This window comes from Mercenaria mercenaria, chromosome 6, assembly GCF_021730395.1.
Source record: "Mercenaria mercenaria strain notata chromosome 6, MADL_Memer_1, whole genome shotgun sequence".
In the NCBI taxonomy this organism is placed as follows: Eukaryota; Metazoa; Mollusca; class Bivalvia; order Venerida; family Veneridae; genus Mercenaria; species Mercenaria mercenaria.
This window is the reverse complement of record NC_069366.1, coordinates 46,868,975-46,890,167: the sequence shown is the minus strand read 5'-3', so window position 1 is coordinate 46,890,167 and position 21,193 is coordinate 46,868,975. Positions and strand designations below refer to the sequence as shown.

At 33.9% G+C, this 21,193-nt stretch overlaps 1 protein-coding gene across 2 annotated transcripts in view; it reads right to left on the bottom strand.

Moving 5' to 3' along the window:
* LOC123548999 (uncharacterized) overlaps positions 1–13,778 on the bottom strand; it is a 43,553-nt gene extending 29,775 nt beyond the window's left edge. Inside the window, exon 1 of one of the 2 annotated variants that reach the window (XM_053545758.1) lies at positions 13,687–13,778. Coding sequence is in view for 1 of the 2 variants with exons in the window: in XM_045336732.2 (XP_045192667.2) it covers positions 12,774–12,798 (25 nt within the window). In the remaining variant the exon portion in view is untranslated. The other variant, XM_045336732.2, reaches the window with a different exon arrangement.
* Positions 13,779–21,193: the final 7,415 nt, after the last annotated feature.

The following is a 21,193-nucleotide window of genomic DNA, read 5'->3' as shown; positions in this document are numbered from 1 at the left end:
CCCCACACTCCCCGACTGAATGAAAGTGCTTCCTTATTTTGAAGGTCTAAATTTAAGACAGTTATGAACAAAATGTATGAAAAAGATCACTCCTGAAATTATCTTCTTTATCAATATGAAAATTTCAAAGAAACAGCTAACTTTAGAGTGACGAAGCTTATCATGCTTATAATAACCTGTAATTATGATGTAAGTAACTTCTTTTTATCTTTTACATACCTGCTAAACGGTAAGCACGTTCAAAAACAATTCTGTCAGTCACCGTTGTTAATTAAAGAGAGAGTTACACTATTGATAAAGCTTGATTGGACTATAAATAATCGAATAATTAGAAGGTATAAGCTGCAAAACACAAGTTCTTTTTTTGTGAATGATTATACTTTCATAGATTGGATGAGAATAAGGTTGGGAGTGTACACAAATAGAAAGTTGTTATTGCTAAGTGAAGGTGTAATGCTATTACGAAGCAGTGAAAGCTTTCAGGCAAAGTCTGATCGATACGGTACAAAAACCGAAAGAGACAATTTCGGGAACCCTCCAATTTCCTGTCCTGAGAGCAATTCATGTTCGCGTGCAAGACTTAAGCATTTGTTTACGCTTTGTACAAAAAAACCAAACGACTGATTATTGTTTGGAAAACTTGCCAACCACAAAAATCTGTAGTTACAACGCACATGTTCAAGTGCAACACTTGACACTTCTTTTAACTTACTGACTATACATTTTTGAAATTTGGCATACTTTTTCGGTGATGTAACACATGCATTTCATGTTTTCTGTATTGAATTGTTATAAATATAGTGATCGTCGGTTTCTGATTCTGTCTCAACTGTGTTTTATCGTATATTTGACAACTGTATGTATCAGAATTAAAGCAGACGAAAATGATCATTCTATTTTTGAGGAATGTAACTTGTAAAGTTCAGACCACATTAATAAATGGTGTGAATTAAATGTTATTTTCTATATTTTCGTGATGGTCATTTTACAGCTGATGGTAAAGTAATTCTGTCTAAATATCCAAACTTTGGGACATTTTTAGTAGCAACTAGGGAGCTTTTGACTCGGAGATATACTTTATGGAGCCTGGCAAAATTTCCAAAATGGTTTCGAGTCCTGTGTCAGATATATAATACTATACCATTGTCCAAATATTTCATTGGTTTAAAACAAGGGGAGCTGCTATTTCCCCGTTTATTCATTCCGTTCGTAAACAGAATTCTTGACTGTGTAGATTTCAAAACTTTAACTCATAAATATTTAAGTATATTATATAATTTACTGGCGATATTTAGTCCTTATAAATTTACATTCATAGTCAAAGAATATTTACCGGTACTCAGAAAAATGGGGTCTAAAATATACATGATATGTAAATGTAACAAATAGTGTGTGTTTGAGAAATATAGATATTATGCTGTTAATGTAGGAAAAGAAAAATTAACTGAATCGAAAACTAATGAAACAGTGAAAAACGGTCAGGATGGCACATATAATTGAGCTTATTTTCAGATTTTGCAGTGTTACATGGTTAAAAAACCGCGTAGCAGTCGGTGCTATCATTTGCAGGGAATTGTCTGTAGCGATCTGAAAATTGGCATAGTTAGCTTTTCTCCCTTATCAGACAGAGAGAGGACAAAATCCAGAGCTTGTAAATTAAAAACTAGACGTTAAACATATACTACTAATTTCTTGTAATGAGGCACATATAGTCATGTTAATGTTGATATATTTTCATTTTAGATGTGCGGTTACAGACTTCTGTGTGTGGTTCTGAAAGTCAAGTTTGCGACTGGCGAAACTGCTTATTGCCTCCTATGATTGAAACTGAATCCCTTAATTTCGACAAAAAGCGAAAGATGACAGCAAAATATGTTGAAAATGTCTTTAAACTTAGAAATATGACTGTAAAAATATCTTTTCTTTTTCAATGTCTTCAAAATGTCATCTAAACTTTATATTGTTTTTATCTATATGTTCATATATTTGCTGAAAGTATGCAAAATTACAGTTATCCTATCATGGATCTTACTATATTGGATATTGGTCAAATATAATCTTGCGTAAGAAAATTCGTTAAATATTATGCAAAACTCTGAGATAGTTTGGACTTAAAAAGGTAAAATTCAGTCCATCCTGATTTCTTTCAGAAGTTAATGCAGAGAAAAAGCATCAACAGAATTTGGAGAATTAATTTTATCAGGAAACATATCTACGTATTCTTAATTTGTCGAGCCTTCGGGAAAGAAACTGCATCGTTACGTAATGGTGATATCTGATCGATAATCTTGACTTAACATTTGCTTTAATTGAAAATGATACCAAGTAGTTTCTGTCGTGCAGTCATATAACAGGCGCATAAGGATATTTGCAGATGTCCCGCGTGTACAAAAATAAGTTTAAACAATCATTTCAAATTAGAATAACTGCGCGCGTGCGTGCGTGTTTTCTTGTACGTATCTTCAATGTATTTCTTAATATAAACAATTAACAATTTTATTGGTGGATTGAGTAAATCTATCATTAAATGACTGCACTTCAAAACCAACATTATATTTGACACATATACATCTGACTTTCTGTGATTGTTTTATGGCTTTCTGCAAAGATCATTAAAATAGACAAAACACTATTTCTGATACCCGTGTTGACGAGTTATGTGCATTTTACGCAAATGTGCTTTTGACATTTTACTTTTGTGGCACGAGTTTATAATGTTATCTTAGTTAGATCATACTATTATTTTATGTTTGGGGTAACTGTGAGGAAAAGAACCAAAGTGTCACATAACAGTGGGTATGCAACCTCGACCCAACTGGTGTTTAAGGTATTCAAGTTTAAAGAGGCACCAAAAACAAAAAGAGAAATTTAACAAGGTCAAATGAGATGTTAATAGAAATAAATAAAATCCGTGCAAAGATCCTCTGCAAGCATAAAACGCAACCGTGCAAAACAATAGCAGACTCGGTTTGACTGAATCTGTTCATGAGAGGTAATAAAATGTGCAACACCCTTCATGCTTCCACCACTTAGCACTAGCTTAATAGTTATATTGAACGTTTATTATGATCCAAAATATGTAGCAGAGTCTAAGTACATGGAGATTTTCTACAGCCACCACACGGCACTTGAAGATCGATGTTGTGGTAACTAATAAACTTTGAACGACAGAATGCAACCAAGAAATTTACAGCAGACTCAGTTTGATTGAGTCTTTAGAAATACGAATATATGTGTCTCAGAAATAATGAATTGTGCAAACCCCGTTACGCCTCTAACAAAATGTTCTCATTTGTAATTAATATTTTTAACATGACCAAAAAGAACTCGGCGAGTAACAGGCAGAGATTACGAAAAAATAATACATACGCAGCCACAGTCCAGACTATATATCTAAGTCAATGAGAAGTAATAGCATTTTAATAGACATTCCTCGACACCACAGAGACATATGATTATTATGATAGAAATTAAAAGCGACATTTTTCTGGCGGGAGAGTCCGATGTTAGTGGAATAAAAACTGACATGAACTGTCTGTAGCCTGTATCTTTATATACATCTTGTCGATTGCTATTGATATTTCAGCTTGGTTCAGCGAAGCATCAGAATGACATGTAATTGAAGGTATATAAATGAATACTAAGCATTGATTTTCTAATTTCATGCTGCAGATGGCACATTACTGCTGTTAAACAGCTGCTTGCTAATCTATAGGAACATGTTAAACATGTAATATATTTATGTTTTTAAGACTTAGTACATAAAACATATGTAGTTTTCCTTATTTACTCTTCAGCGTCTTGCTCGCCAAGATAAGCCATTTAAACTTAAATGTTTTCAAGTTACAAAGTTTTGTAAGACAAACCTTTATGTACATATATTGTATATACTGCCTAACGGCTGTTTGTTTTGGGGGAAACGCGTTTTCAGGGTATTTCATCATGTAACGGGGGCAGTTAACCTAACCAGTGTCTGGATTTTTAAACATACAAACTGTTCCCCGCAAGTAACTGCCAACTTCCCCACAAATCACGGTGAGGACAAATGATCAGACACAATGTCGTTATCAAATCCGGAAACATACGCCCCCCGAGGATCGAACTCGCGACCCCGAGATCCTAGACCAACGTCTACGTTTGAGCTAACGGGGGGTTGTCCTTTGAAAACTGAATTCATCAAGCGATTAGTATTATGAATCAAAGGATTTGAATAAATTTAATGCGGTAAGACACGCATGTAAAATTCTTTTTATCACATGTTTGCCAGACACAAATATAAGATTCTTTTTATCACATGTTTGCGAGAAATACGTGTAAGATTCTTTTAATTATATGTTGAAGGAACAAATGGAAGATCCTTTCATGACATGTAAGCAAGGAACAAAAGATCCTTTTTATATGTTTGTAAGGAACGAATGTAAGGTTACTCTTTTTATCACATGGTAGCGTTTCTGTCTCTTCTTCTTTATTCAATTCAGTTCGACAAACATCTTCTATACTTGAAATGATGCCAACATCAAAATGTTATTTCACACCCACGACTGCAAGCATGTGATAAAAAAGTGAATGCGATTTCCAGTGATTACTGGAAATAACAGTATTTGCAAAACTTTTGTTACACACGGGCTTTGGAGGGCACCTTAAATGTCTTCATGCTTCTTGTTATATATTCGGGTATGTAAATAGGCACTCAATATGAGCTTCAGCTACAGCAATCGTAATGAAAGTAAAATTATCTGCTTTTAATATACAGTAAATACTTTGTAAATATCATTAGGTAATCTTTATGAAATATAAAGGCTGTGTAAAAAATTATTTCATACTGGGAAAATATTCCAGTGTGGTATCAACATAAAAAGTAAGATACGCCGAATTTGTCACGTCCACTATGCAAAACAGTGACATGACAACATATTGTTGAAACAAAAAAAAATTGGTTAAATCTAGAATGTTCGAATGGAGTAAATGCATATTTTGAAATATTAAATTCAAAACCATACAACTATTGAAACGAGACACTTTTTCACTGATAGATCATCACCTTTACGTTTTGGATACACCTTTAAAATGTGTGTTGATATTCTGTAAAAGTAAGCAACACAGTAATAAATATAGTGGAACATATATGTATTGTAGAATCTGAACAGGCCTACAGCAATAGATTAAGTGAATATGAACACATAAAACCTTGCATAAATTTTCGTGCATTCATTTCATCTTGTGCTGTGTTAAAACCCATATCACTAGCGGAAATAACATGGGCCTTAAACTATTTCTCTCCCGCATCTCAGTAAGATTGTAATACTATTCATTTAATAGGAACGAACTTTCTACACACCCTTTACATATTGTGTATATTAAAAGTTCGATATAAATCGTTGTCAATTGTTTACGATTAGAGATCAAAAACACATTTTACACCAGCAAAAATACTTTGTAAACATTTTTGGGATCAGTGAAAACTTCAGTGTTTAAGTCCAAGCACCATAACTTCTGTTTTAAACATATTTTTCACTGTATGTTTATGACGATGCAGGTACAATATAGGGAACCTTTTCAAAGACAGATGTGAAGGAAACAACAGAAAAGATACAGATATGTTCGTATTCTATAATATTAATAATTAGATCAAAATAATAAGTTTATCAAAGTAATGGAATACAAACATAATTACCTTAGATGAATAGCGGGTTACTATAAACATGATAAGCTTCATCAGACATAGCATTCACATTGATAACGAATGTAATTTTAGAAGTGGTTTTTTACAGTTCAACGACTAACCAAACTGAATTTTAAATGATGCAATAGGTTAAAATATACTATTTTATAGTAACCTAGCTTTGAAAAAAAGAAGGTAGCACAAGAAAAATAGTTTGCAGACGAAGTCCCCTGGGAAATAATTATCCCATGTCTGTTGTGTGTTTATGTTGTTGTAAGAAGGAAAACTCGTTGCCCGTTATCGTTTGAAAGATTTATGGACAGCAAATAAAGAACGCCTATAAATTTTTTTAATCGAAATTGTTGCGCCAATAAAATTTTTAAAAGCTGTAATTTCATATCTAAGTTGTATGTTCATTGCATTGTTGTAGGGAATTATTTATACAATCCAGTCTTCTGTCTCGTTGCTTTAGTAACCTAAACAATCTACCTAATACCATTTTTTTAAATTATGCCTCTGTAATATAGGGCTGAACCCTCATGAAAGACATATTTGGGGTGGTAGAGGAGCATGCGCATTAAGAGATATTATGCCAACGTTCCCACCCATAGAAAGTGTCTATCCGTTTAAAATGTCTAGGTAAGGACCTAGCTATTGCATCATTTTAAATTCAGTTTGTGCAGAGCAAAAAGATACTGCTAAAACTACATTCGTGATTAAGTTACGAATGCTGAAAAAGCTAGTTCTAGACTGATGAAACTTGTCATGTTTATCTTAACCCGCAAATATAATGTAAGTTATTTATTTCTCCTTTAATTAAGTGTGAAACAGTGAAAATGTAACTATGCACAAATGTATTCATAACAAAATCTGTGAAACAGTGAAAATGTAACTATGCACAAATGTATTCATAACAAAATCTGTGAAAAGATTCTTGGAAGCACAAAACGCAACAAACAAACAAAATGCAAGTCATTTAATTGGTTTTTCATGAGACGTCATAAATGTGCAACACCCGCCCCCCTTGCACCGGTTTAAGCGGAATTCTATATTGAATTTTGTCAATGATCCCAAAGGACCAGAAAATATAGCAGCACCGCCATAAAACAAATATATTTGTTATTGCTATTAAGGATCCCACCATTGCAGATTATATTTTTCAAATGCTTTCTCTGTAAAACACTCTTACGCTGAGTCACGTCACGTTAACGTGCGGTGACTCAATTCTTTTATGCGACAAAAAAGAGCATACTGTATTTTATTACTTTTTAGTTTAGGGAAATTTAGAATCGAAAAATTATACCAAAACCGTATTTAACTCTATTATGCACTCGGGCGGTAATACGTCGTACTAATAATTTCACTCGGGCGCGCAGCCCGAGTGAAATTATTACGCCCAACGTATAACCACCCATCGTGCATAAATAAGTGTTAAAACACTCTTTTGCTATAAATTATTTCTTAACTGGAACTTATGCCATTGCACTGGTGTTCCTTGATTAAAGCTGCTAGTAAATTACACAATAATGACAAGTAATATAAACGTCGCCGAACATTTACGCCTATGCTTGTACAAATTCAAATTGAAATAGAGCATATTGCAAAGCTTGATCAAACTGTACTTAACTGCCAACCACAAGTCCTTTTTTTTTGAGAATTAATGCGCTTTCAAATTTTGCTTATTTTTTTCTCGATCAGATCAGTCTGGTAAGTGAAAGTATTATACTATAACGTCTGTCGTGAAAGCTTTCAGACAAATTCTGGTCGATATGGTACAATTTTAGACAAACATCGGTAATTCTAGAAACACATAACTTTTCTTAAAAGAGACAATTTCGGAAGCCGCAAATTTCCTGTCCCGGGAGTAATATATGTCCCGTGCAGGGCTTCAGCATTTGTTAGACCAACGACTGAATTTGTTTGGCAGAACTGTCAATATCAAAGTAATCAGACGATACAGCACATTTAACGCTGAACAAATATTTTAAGGCAGCACTTGACAATGTCTGTACATTGTTGAAATTTGACAAACTAAATATAGAAAAGGCAATACATGTACTTTTTTAATCGTTTTAAGATTTGTAGTTATAAAAAATAACGTCGATGGTTTCTTTCTAGATTATGTTAACATACAGTTTCAATGATTTGTATTTTCAAATACTTTTCAAAGAAAACCTATTAAACGGACCTCAAACATTTTGTTTTACAGAAAAGACAGCAAACAGCTTGCAGAAACAAACTTATTTCGTTTGCCGCAAAAGGACGCATTTTACTGACTGTCAATACAGGAATTTATCTTGGCTCAGAAGCAATAAAACCAAATGTTTACAAAAAGAGAGAGAGCTTATGATATTATCACTTTATCACCAATATTTTGAGGACAGTGTGATCCTATAGTTCCACTGATATCGGCAGAATGACCATTTATAGACGTTTTTATGTCAATAGATTGTACATGTATTTTAGTAAATTCGGTAGAAATTAAAATACTCTTTATCAAAGTGAAAGGTACTAATTCCTTACAGAACTGAGACCTCAGATAGGAAAGTGGACCCGGTATAAGGTTTTTGTCTCCCTAAAAGAACATGTGTACCGATTAACATTCTACATTGGCGTTTATGATTGATGGAAACATAGATGTTTGAATTCGAGGGAGGGGGAAAAACGGAAAAATATGGCACCTTTCTTCTACAATGAGTTTTGATAACAATGGAGAATATTTTACTTATCCTTGACCAAATTTATGCAGGATTGTGCTGCATCTATACGATCTTTGCCTAAAATAAAGTACTTAATAGATTTATGAAGACTTTGAAAACTATCTTAGAACTGTTGACAATGACAGACTTAGAAGACACATGACTCGACTAAGACAGAAATTTAATTGCCTGTGAACCCAAGATGTAGTTGAAACTGAATTTCATTTAACCATTGTAATGTATTTTGGCCTTGTGTGAATATATTCAATGGTTTAATGTCGACACAGAATAAGAAGATATTATAACATATGATAACAAAGTATGCTAAAGATGCTTTTAAACTTTGAAAGCAGTACTGCTGTTTGAAATGTGTTCAAAAAATCATTTAAACTTTGTGTTGTTTTTATTTATGTATATGTTTGCCTCGGCCATAATATTTTGTTTGCATGTGGCAAAAAGACATTAACTATGTTGATTGTTGTTGCAGAAAGTTTGCCAAATTACAGAAATGTTCTGTCAGGGAAAGATATTGACAGAATATCAAGTGCTGGTACAGGATTTGTTAAGGTTAATGCAAAACTCTAGAATTGATTAAATATCAAAAATAAAGGTCAGTCCATCGTAAAATATTTAAGAAATAATTAAGAAAAGAAGCTACAAAATGATTTGTAAACATTATTTTAGGAAACCAAATTTACGTAGTCTTAATTTGTCAATGTTCCAAAATAGAAACTGCATTGTTATGGTGATTTCTGATCGATGATTTTGACTTGACATTTGCTTTGAAAAAGATTCCAATTATTTTCTGTCGTGCACAGCTTCATACAGGAACAGAGAGGTTTTTGCAGTTGGGTTGCGTATACAAAAATAAGTTGAAGCAGTCATTTTCATTTAGAGTAATTGTTTGTGTGTGTGTGTGTGTGTGTGTGTGTGTGTGTTTTTTACCTGTCTGGCATTTGTTAATAGAGATAAAAAACGAATTTAATGGTACATGAATTAATTAATTGTAAATAGGTAAAACTATTAAGCTAAAATGACTGCATTTAGAAATTAACGAACTACATGTTATTACAGTCGCACCACATCTAGTTATCCGGATTTTTGCGTACATCATGTTGTTGACATTTTACGTTTTTAGCGGTTTTTTATGCACGAGATTGTGCTGCTGCTTATCATTATTATTTTAGGGTGATTATGACGTAAGCTCGAACCTTACTTGAAACACTCTGGAACCCACTTCCTGAGAGGAAAAAAGAACTGTCGTACAAACGTGCTGTTATGCAGCCATAACGTCGTTGGTGTTTACATGTACGACATCCCGGTTTATAAAGACATCAATAGAAATTAAGGAAGCATAAGGCAGCAAAATATGGTATAATTTGAAATAAACAAGTCCTTGTAACAAAATGTTTACGTGTGCATTTGATTTTTTCTAAAATGACTAAAAGGATCAACCCATTCAAACGCCAAGTCATCCACATCACAAAAAGTAGACTAAAATACACATCAAATATAGACTCCACAACACCACATTAGAAACAGTCTCATCAGCCAAATATATTGGTATCACAATCTGAAATGACTTAATATGGAACAAGCACATAAACGACAAGTCAAACACTAGGATTTCCCTCCGTCAAGCTTAAGTATACAGCATACAACACTAGTGAGACCCCAGCTCGAGTACTGTTCCTGTTTGGTCACCACACACCAGTGACCAGGCCCCAATTTCAAGAAAAAAATTATGTAATTGCATAGCTAAATCTGTTATTTCAAATGCTTGTTTTTGCCCTTTATGCGTCTTAATGTTGACTTTTTCGTCTGATCAGAACCGTTATTTACTATCATGATCAAAACACAGCAATTCTGAATGTTGGTTAGGACAAAATTGAGTTATGCAAAGACGAGCCACTCGATGGGCAACGGGTCATTAGGGACACAACTTTAGTGTTACCGATATGTTGACAGCCCTTAACTGGAGACGACTTGACCTACATCATATTGACCAACGACTAGTTATATTCTATAACATCACCAATAATTTAGTTGCTTTTGCACCAGAACCCTATTTAATACCAAATAAAAGGGCAAGTTGGCTTTCCTGCTCTATGGCCTACAGATAAATCCAAACAAGCTCAGATTTTTATAAGTTTTCATGTTTACCTCGCACTATTGTCCAATGGAACTCACTTTGTGAGAATATTGTCTCTCCTGGAGCAAACAGGTTCAGTCAGGCAGTCTGCCAGTTCGAACATGTGTACCCCCTTGAAAACTGCTAAGATTTAACCTATTTTTAGAACAATCTATATACTCTCCCTTTCATGTTTTTATTTTTTACTATCTTTGTCAGGCGACGCGCGCCTATGTTCTCGTGGTGTATGACTAACTGGGAGAGGGACAGTAGGATTTCGATGAGTACAGAAATTGATTAAATATAGACGAAAGCTACATCCTTATATTCGTTTTGGATTCCAGAGTACAGATGCAATTCTAGACGTGAAAAATGTCATGGGTCATCTATCACATACCTCTAAGAAGGCGAAACAGGATAGCATTTGCGGACGTCTCAATGACATATCAGACATTTACTCTCCAAAAGGGAATTAAAGGCGGCTTTTTCTATAGCGAGAGAGTCCGATATATCTTGCAATGTTAATGAACAAAACTGTCTGTATCCTGTATGTTTACATTCACCTTGTCGATTCGTATTGATATTTCCAGTCGCTTCATTGAAGCATCAGTACAATATATAAGTGTATATAAATGAATACCTAACATTGATTTTCGTATTTCATTCTGCTGAAGGCGCATTAACGCTGTTAAACAGCTGTTTGCTTATCCATAGGAACTTGTAGAATTATGCAATTTCCATCAAGTAGTGTGTACTATATTTTACGAAAATTTTATGTTGTTTTTCTAATACAGGGATATACTGATACGAAAATTGCGCAGCGGCTTGCTCTTCTAAATGGCGCAGCGGCTTGCTCTTCTAAATGAAGCATTTATATTTAAATGTGATCAGTTAAAAAAACTATGGCAATAACCAGATTATTCTATATACAAGTTAATGTCGTCGCAGTTGAAACAAATCTGTATCAGCTAGTTCGAAATACAATTCTCCCTGGCTGTACTTCAGGTGTTCTGAGCTTCCAGGAAATCTACCCTTACCTTTTATCTTTTTATAAAGCTCTCACCAACATTCGAACCCTCTCCGCTTTCTCCAACATTGCACACAATTTTATGTATCGCACGTTGTTTTTTAAACCCCTATGAAAGATGTTCGTTAGAAACATTTTAAATTTAATATAAAGAGGAAGTCAATGTTTGAATTACGTGCTATGCAGAATTGCATTATAAATACGGGGATATCCGGTTGTTCTTCTTGACTAAACCTACGGAATGTTATTAAACTGTTTAATTTTCCCAGGTATTAAGTGTAATTACAATTTTGAGATATAAAAGCGATCGACGTTGTATGTGTAAGATTTACAGATTCTATTTAAGATTTTCATCTTTTATTACTATCAAGACTGTAGCAGTAAATGTTAAAAGTTTTATGGATTGTGATACACATAAAGAAGGAAAATGCAGCAGCTAGAAATTTTTAGTTTATTCAATTATATTTCTGACTATTTCTTATTTCTAAAGATTTTTTATTTTGTGTTCCTGTATCTTAGAATGAGCGTTTATTTTTTAAAATAATTTATCTGAAAAAATCATGTAACGTTGGTAGTAACATACAAAAACAGTAACATGCAAAACCCCCATTCAAAACTTGTATATTTATTAGAGACGCATTCATTATATTTAAGAAGTCTTCACTGTGTTTGACATGAGCAGTCTCCGGAAGGGTTGGATAATATAAGCTAAGCTGACTTGAAACAAATGTCAGTCAGAAATTTATCAGTCGTTATAGTCCTTTAAAAGGAAGCTTTTTAGTATTTTCTGAAAAAATTTCAATAGCCCTTACTCCAAGTCAAGGTAACCTAGAAAAAACTCAAGCAAGCATTTTTTTAAATAAACCTTTTTTGTTCCCAAACATTTCTGATCTTGTAAATATGTCTAACAATGAAAAAAAAAACAACAAAGGAAAAAAAAACGAAGAGGGATTATTAAGAGATAATTCCGTGTTTGAAGAGTATTACCAAATTAATAATAAGGTGTCTTTTTCTCCAAGATGAAATTAATGAGAAAAGAATAGCATTGGCATGACAATAATTATCCCTTTTACATCTCTCATCTACGAGAAGTAAGACATTAACTTCGAAAAATACCGACACATCGGGCGGTGGAAATACAAGAGAAGCGACAGACATTGATTTTCTCCAGGAAACCTCCGGAGATATTCGCTATTACGCAAGAAGAGCTTCTAAGAAAAAAAACAAAACTTTACTGTCATAAAAAATCGTTACCTTCTCGAGTATCCATTTTATGCATCTGTGAGTATCCAGAAAAATGTAAACATTCTGAAGAAACACCATTAAGTAACCATGTTTATTTCTTGTAACATTGTGTTCACAAAATAAGCGGTGTCACAGAGAATATTGCACAACGTGCATTTCCGTTACATTTTCTTCAGGTATATCACAATGGATCTGGTTGCCATAGCGACCAAAATACGGAATGCCGCATAACGTCGAAAACTTATATTTTGCGCAATTATTATCTTGAAACATTATAAAATATGTGTTTCCACTTACACACACATAGAATATTATGAATTGATCTCACCAGTGTAACAGCGAGAATACGGATATTGGCTCTGATAGACGCTGAGCTGCCACTAAGAGAAGTCACTGTTTTGTTTTAAATTATGCAAATTAGCTGCTTAAAATACTGAGAATGATCGCGATAAAATACCTTAGTTCTGTGTAGGTTTTAATATTCCGCAGTCTAACAGTTTAGGAATGGAACTATTGGTTTCTAAATAAATTCATGTTTCGCATTTTCTCGTGCACTCTAAATTCCCATCATTTTGAATTATTACCACAGATCACAGCACGTGCTTTGGAACGCCACAAAAATAGAATAATGATATCACATCAAATAATTAGATAGAACAAACATTGTTTATTTTCCTCGCCTAGGTATGATAATTTTATTATTCAAATTACTTAAACTCATCATAGATGCAGAACATGTCCGCCCAATCAGTCATCTAATGTGTTGTTTTAAAACAAACAATATTGTTACATAATCTATTGCGATATTACGTAATTATGTTCTTTTCTTGTATGATATACACGATACTATAAAGTTTCAGTGTTATATTTTTGCTTATAGAAATCTACATTTTGACGAAGTGATAGAAAAAAAAATACAAACATTATTTGCAACAAGCAGATATTCCCAGATATTACGTCAGTACATAAACAACTTAACATCACAACACATTTTAAAAGTTTTACACTATCCACGAGAATTGTATGAATGTGCCACAATAAATGAGCCGCACCATAAGAAAACCAACATTGTGCGTTTGCAACCAGCATGGATCCGCGCAGTCTGGTCAGGATCCATGCTGTTCGGTAACAGTTTCTCTAATTGCAATAGGCTTTGAAAGCGAACAACATGGATCCTGACCAGACTGCGCGGATGCGCAGGCTGGTCTGGATCTATTCTGGTAGCAAACGCACTGTGTTGGTTATCCCATGGCGCGGCTCAAACGATTATTATTTTCTCACCATAAAATGTTAACTTTATTATAAAACTGAACCAGGAAAAACGTTTACCCTACCATGAAATATAAAGTAACATCTTTGCATTCACGTGCAAGTGGAATTTGAGATCATCTGTAATAATCATTTCAAACTCACTGAACTGTGTAACGTTATATATTTTAAATATGAAACATGTGCGCAACAAAATATTAATATTGCAGTGTTTATGAATCCATAACTACCTTTGCATGTATACCACTGTAAAATAACTTCTAAACAGGAAACATGTCAGCAAATTAACCTTTTTGTTCGTGACTTACCTAGTCGGCACAATGAATTTAAACTTTGAAAAGTAGAGGGTGGTCTGGGGGTCCTCCAATTTAGAACTATTTGCTACAGGAAAAGAAGCCGGGTCTTCAGACCGCCATAGTGGGGGTAGATCCAACAAAATCCCTTAATGAAACCCCTGCTAACTCCTATTTACGACTTAATAAATCATACGTAGGACATAGTAAACGTGTAATTACGCGCGCCGTGTAACAGCCGTAAAAAGTCCTATAAAGTTATAATGTTCTTAAAAGAAAAAGAAAAACAACCTATTAAAATAGAAATATTTCTTAAAAAATAATTCCCAGGACGAAAGTTATAGCTTGTATGAATGGGCATGTGATGTTTTTAGCAGATGAAGGGAGAAAAATCTCATTTGTATTGTAAAGATATAGCTATACAGTTTTCGATCTTGTTTATTTTGAAACAATTAATCGTTTGGAAAGAGGAAGTAGTAACTTTAAAAGAAATACATTGCACTTAAAAAAATAATTTTTTAAACCGAATATTAAGTGCCCTCTGACAAACTGATATTGCTTACTTCTTAAATTGTATCTTCATCTAAAGCAAATGTTGTATCTACAAATAGGACTAGCTTAACATTATGTCAATACATGACCTGCTTTTCATTCCTGTAGTAGACTAGCTAGTTAGAACTGAGCCGTAATTTTGATTATATTGCACAATTACTCGACACGTTTTCTCATTCGTCAACTATGTACTAAACAACTCTGGTTGTCAGATCGACAGTAACTTAAAGACAAGACTTTCCTGTTAATCAACGAAACGCTGATGAGTGGGTTTAGTATCAGTGACGACTTTCAGAACTGTAGCTCTCAGTCTGTCAGCTTGTAGCAACAGTTCTAAACACGTGAAAATAGCTTTTACTGTTCCCCAAATACTCGCGAGTCATGAATATTCCAAAGCAGTGGGTACGCAGTGATGACAATATTGTGTGTCCATAGTGGGCATCAAGCTCTAACTCACTCGCGAGTCACAACCACCTAGATTTCCATTCAGATACAAGCTGCCTGTCAACTAAATCGATTTCAGTAGCATTGAATATTATACGAGGAATATCTGCAGGAAAACGTCAACAGAGAAGAGCAGAGCTATGTATGCTGCTCAACTTCTTTGCACTGCTAAAAATTCTTTGCTGACTTTTATTACGAGGAGTTTGTTTTTCTTCGAGCGAACGACTATACAGTCTTAAAAGTTTGACAAAGAGTAGTTCTGGGCCAAGAGCAACGGATATTTTTCACGGAATCAAGGACGTCAGGCACGAAAGCGCCCGGGAATTCTTGTTTGGACTCTGGATCTACGCTAGGCTTGTCACTATAGTGTTCTTATTTTGATCTTTTCACGTGCTTGGGTCTGCAAGCTCTTCACAGAGCACACGTCCTCGAGTGAAAAGGCTTAGATCACGACTTTCTTGTCATTCTGGCCCATAATGTTTCTTTCGTAAGACATGGACATACTAGTAATGAGTTAAAAAAAGGCCTTCACGGTCTTGCTGAAAATTCGAATGAATTTCGTGTCAACCCCTGTTGGTTAGAAATAAATATGCCAACCCCTAACGTTAGAAACCTTTCCTTTGTAGACTTCATTCATGTGAGGACGCAACCATTCAGGTTTAATGAAGCCGCGTTCTACCTAGGTTTTGGCGATAGTGACTAAAATAGTGACCCGAAACAAAATCAAATGAAAATTATAAAACACTTGAGCTAGGTCAATTTGTTATGAACATTGAAAAAAAAAAGAAGTACTCAAGCAGCAATTATAAAAATTGATTGGAATGACGCACCTTTCTGCCGATATTGATTGGAATGGCGCACCTTTTATGCCTTATCTGATTGGAATGGCACCTTTTTATGCCTTATATTGATTGGAATGGCGCCTTTCTGGGCCCTTTTATTGATTGAAATGACGCACCTTTCATGCCTTATATTGTTGAATGGCGCACTTTCTGCCTTTTATTTATTGGAATGGCACCTTTCATGCCTTATTTGATTGGAATGACGCACCTTCATGCCTTTTGTTTTGGTTGAAATTAAATTCTGATCAATTTGTTGATACAGCATTCTGTTTGGGATTAATTTTATTTTTCTGCATGGAATTCATTAATAAACTTATGGTTTCTAAACCACGCCCAAGGAAAGGTATCACATATTGAATTTAAAGCTATTATTCATTCAGACAAAAAATAAATATATTTATGTTTTATGGAGGATATGTACCTTGTATTTTTTAGACCCATGTGAGAATTTAATATCATAATAATACCGATGCATGTCAGAATTTCGTCACGTAAAAAACTATAAAGATCTTTTTCTCATCTTTGTATATGAATACGTACTATGTTGTTTAGAAACGAATGCTGCAAACTTTTAGTCGAGCAAATTTAAATTGATGTTTCTCTGAACATATTGAGACGTAAACAGTTTTGAAACAGTTTGACAAAAATATGTTAATTTAAACTGTATTATATGAATAATTTGTAAACATTTTCATCTGAATTAGATAGTAGACAATCATGAAAATATATTTTTTTTCTCTCTAAATGTAGCACCGGACAGCATTTCCATTGCATTCATGGATTTGTTATAGTGCTTATCTGTTAAACGCAAGTAACTGCTTACTTCTCCACATGAATCAAAGGCGAAGGGCGAATGATTTCAGACACAATGTCTTTAAGAAGATCGTCAAGGAGAAACATTCGCCCGTGGATCGAACTCACGACCCTGCGATCTACGGATCAGCGCTATCCCCATTGAGCCCAGCGGATGGGCTTTAACATGACAAGAATCTTAGTTCAGACTGTGAAATATAAACATTTTTTTTTCAAACTTAGTACTATTGCTATGATTATTCTCAGTCACTTAGTAAAATAAAAAAAGCAACAATAAACATTGAATTAATTAAACAATAATTTGACGTAAAGCGAATCCTTACATATAATTTACAATCACATTGATTTACTGTTTCATTCGAATAATCAGGAACAGCGGTTTTCGCGAATTGCATAATCCACCTATAAAATATACATCTATAATCAAGAACAGCGGTTTTCACAAATTGCATAATCCACATATAAAATATACATCTATAATCAGGAACAGCGGTTTTCACAAATTGCATAATCCACCTATAAAATATACATCTATAATCATGAACAGCGGTTTTTAAAATTGCACAATCCACATATAAAATATTCATCTATAATCAGGAACAGAGGTTTTCGCGAATTGCATAATCCGCTTATAAAATATATATTTATAACAAGGAACAGCGGTTTTCGCGAATTGCATAATCCACATATAAAATACACATTTATAATCAGGAACAGCGGTTTTCGCGAACTGCATAATCCACATTTAAAATATACATCTTCTTAAAGGTCTCCAAGGGTGAGAGTAGAATCTTTTTGGATTTTTAAAACATATTCAGTAATGTCAATTTTTGTGGCTAAAAGTGTACATTTGGGTTTTTTTTAAGTCAAGCAAAATCGCAACGTTTTATCTTTTTATAAAGCTCTCACCAACATTCGAACCCTCTCCCGCTTTCTCCAAAATTGTTCACACAATTATATGTATCGCACGTGTTTTCAAACCCCTATGATGATGTTCGTTAGAAACATTTAATTAATATAACGAGGAAAGTCAATGTTGAATACGTGCTATGCAGAATTGCATTATAAAGTACGGGGATATCGGTTGTTTTCTTCTCTGACTAACACCTACGGAATGTTTATTAACTATTTATTTTCCCCAGGTATATAAGTGTAATTACAATTTTGAGATATAATAGCGATCGACGTTGTATGTGTAAGATTTACAGGTTCTATTTAAGATTTGCATCTTTTATAACTATCAAGACTGTAGCAGTAAATGTTAAAAGTTTTATGGATTGTGATACACATAAAGAAGGAAAATGCAGCAGCTGGACATTTTTAGTTTATTCAATTATATTTCTGACTAATTCTTATTTCTAAAGATTTTTTATTTTGTGTTTCTGTATCTTAAAATGAGCGTTTATTTTTTAAAAAATAATTTATCTGAAAAATCATGTAACGTTGGTAGTAACATACAATAACAGTAACATGCAACCGCCATTCAAAACTTGTATATTTATTAGAGACGCATTCATTATATTTAAGAAGTCTTCACTGTGTTTGACATGAGACAGTCTTCGAGAAGGGTTGGATAATATAAGCTAAGCTGACTTGAAAACAGTGTCAGTCAGAAATTTATCAGTCGTTATAGTCCTTTAAAAGGAAGCTCTTTAGTATTTTCTGAAAACATTTCAATAGCCCTTATCTCCAAGTCAAGGTAAGCCTAGAAACACTCAAGCAAGCATTATAAATAAACCTTTTTTTATCTAAACATTTCTGATCTTGTAAATATGTCTAACAATGAAAAATCAACAATGGAAAAAAACAAACGAAGCGGGATTATTAAGAGATAATTCCGTGTTCGAAGAGTATTACCAAATTAATAATAAGGTGTCTTTTTCTCCAAGATGAAATTAATGAGAAAAGAATAGCATTGGCATGACAATAATTATCCCTTTTACATCTCTCATCTACGAGAAGTAAGACATTAACTTCGAAAAATACCGACACATCGGGCGGTGGAAATACAAGAGAAGCGACAGACATTGATTTTCTCCAGGAAACCTCCGGAGATATTCGCTATTACGCAAGAAGAGATTCTAAGAAAAAAACAACAACTTTACTGTTGTTAAGGACGTCAGGCACGAAAGCGCCCGGGAACTTCTTGTTTGGCACTCTGGATCTACGCTAGGCTTGTCACTATAGTGTTCTTATTTTGATCTTTTCACGCTGCATTGTGTCTGCAAGCTCTTCACAGAGCACACGTCCTCGAGTGAAAAGGCTTTAGATCACGACTACTTGTCATTCTGGCGATAATGTTCCTTCTCGTAACAGACATGACATACTAGTTATGAGTTAAAAATGGCCTTCACGGTCTCTGCCTGAATTCGAATGACTTTCGTGTCACCGCTGTTGGTTAGAAATAAATATGCACACATCCCTAACGTTAGAAACCTTTCTTTGTAGACTTCATTCATGTGAGGACGTCATCCATCAGGTTTAATGAAGGCCGGCGGTTCTACCTAGGTATGTCGATAGTGACTAAAAATAGTGACAGAAACAAAATCAAATGAAAATTATAAAACATCTTTGAGCTAAAGTCAATTTGTTATGACATTGAAAAATGAAAGGATGTACCTCAAGCAGCAATTATATTGATTGGAATGACGCACCTTTCATGCCTTATATTGATTGGAATGACGTACCTTTCATGCCTTATATTGATTGGAATGACGCACCTTTCATGCCTTATATTGATTGGAATGGCGCACCTTTCATGCCTTATATTGATTGGAATGACGCACCTTTCATGCCTTTTGTTTTAGGTTGAAATTAAATTCTGATCATTTTGTTGATTCAGCATTCTGTCGGGAATTAATTTTAATTGTCTGCATGGAACTCATTAATAACTTATGTTATCTAAACCACACCCAAGGAAAGGTATCACATATTGAATTTAAAGCAATTATTCATTCAGACAAAAAATAAATATATTTATGTTTTATGGAGGATATATACTTTGTATTTTTAGACCCATGTGAGAATTTAATATCATAATAATACCGATGCATGTCAGAATTTCGTCACGTAAAAAACTATAAAGATCTTTTTCTCATCTTTGTATATGAATACGTACTATGTTGTTTAGAAACGAATGCTGCAAACTTTTAGTCGAGCAAATTTAAATTGATGTTTCTCTGAACATATTGAGACGTAAACAGTTTTGAAACAGTTTGACAAAAATATGTTAATTTAAACTGTATTATATGAATAATTTGTAAACATTTTCATCTGAATTAGATAGTAGACAATCATGAAAATATTTTGTTTTTTTTTTCTCTCTAAATGTAGCACCGGACAGCATTTCCATTGCATTCATGGATTTGTTATAGTACTTATCTGTTAAACGCAAGTAACTGCTTACTTCTCCACATGAATCTAAGGCGAATGGCGAATGATTTCAGACACAATGTCTTTAAGAAGATCGTCAAGGAGAAACATTCGCCCGTGGATCGAACTCACGTCCCTGCGATCTACGGATCAGCGCTATCCCCATTGAGCCCAGCGGATGGGCTTTAACATGACAAGAATCTTAGTTCAGACTGTGAAATATAAACATTTTTTTTTCAAACTTAGTACTATTGCCATGATTATTCTCAGTCACTTAGTAAAATAAAAAAAGCAACAATAAACATTGAATTAATTAAACAATAATTTGACGTAAAGCGAAACCTTACATATAATTTACAATCACATTGATTTACTGTTTCATTCGAATAATCAGGAACAGCGGTTTTCGCGGACTGCATAATCCACCTATAAAATATACATCTATAATCAAGAACAGCGGTTTTCACAAATTGCATAATCCACATATAAAATATACATCTATAATCAGGAACAGCAGTTTTCACAAATTGCATAATCCACCGATAAAATATACATCTATAATCATGAACAGCGGTTATTAAAATTGCACAATCCACATATAAAATATACATCTATAATCAGGAACAGCGGTTTTCGCGAATTGCATAATCCACTTATAAAATATACATTTATAACAAGGAACAGCGGTTTTCGCGAATTGCATAATCCACATATAAAATACACATTTATAATCAGGAACAGAGGTTTTCGCGAATATCATAATCCACATTTAAAGTATACATCTTCTTAAAGGTCTCCAAGGGTGAGAGTAGAATCCTTTTGGATTTTTAAAACATATTCAGTA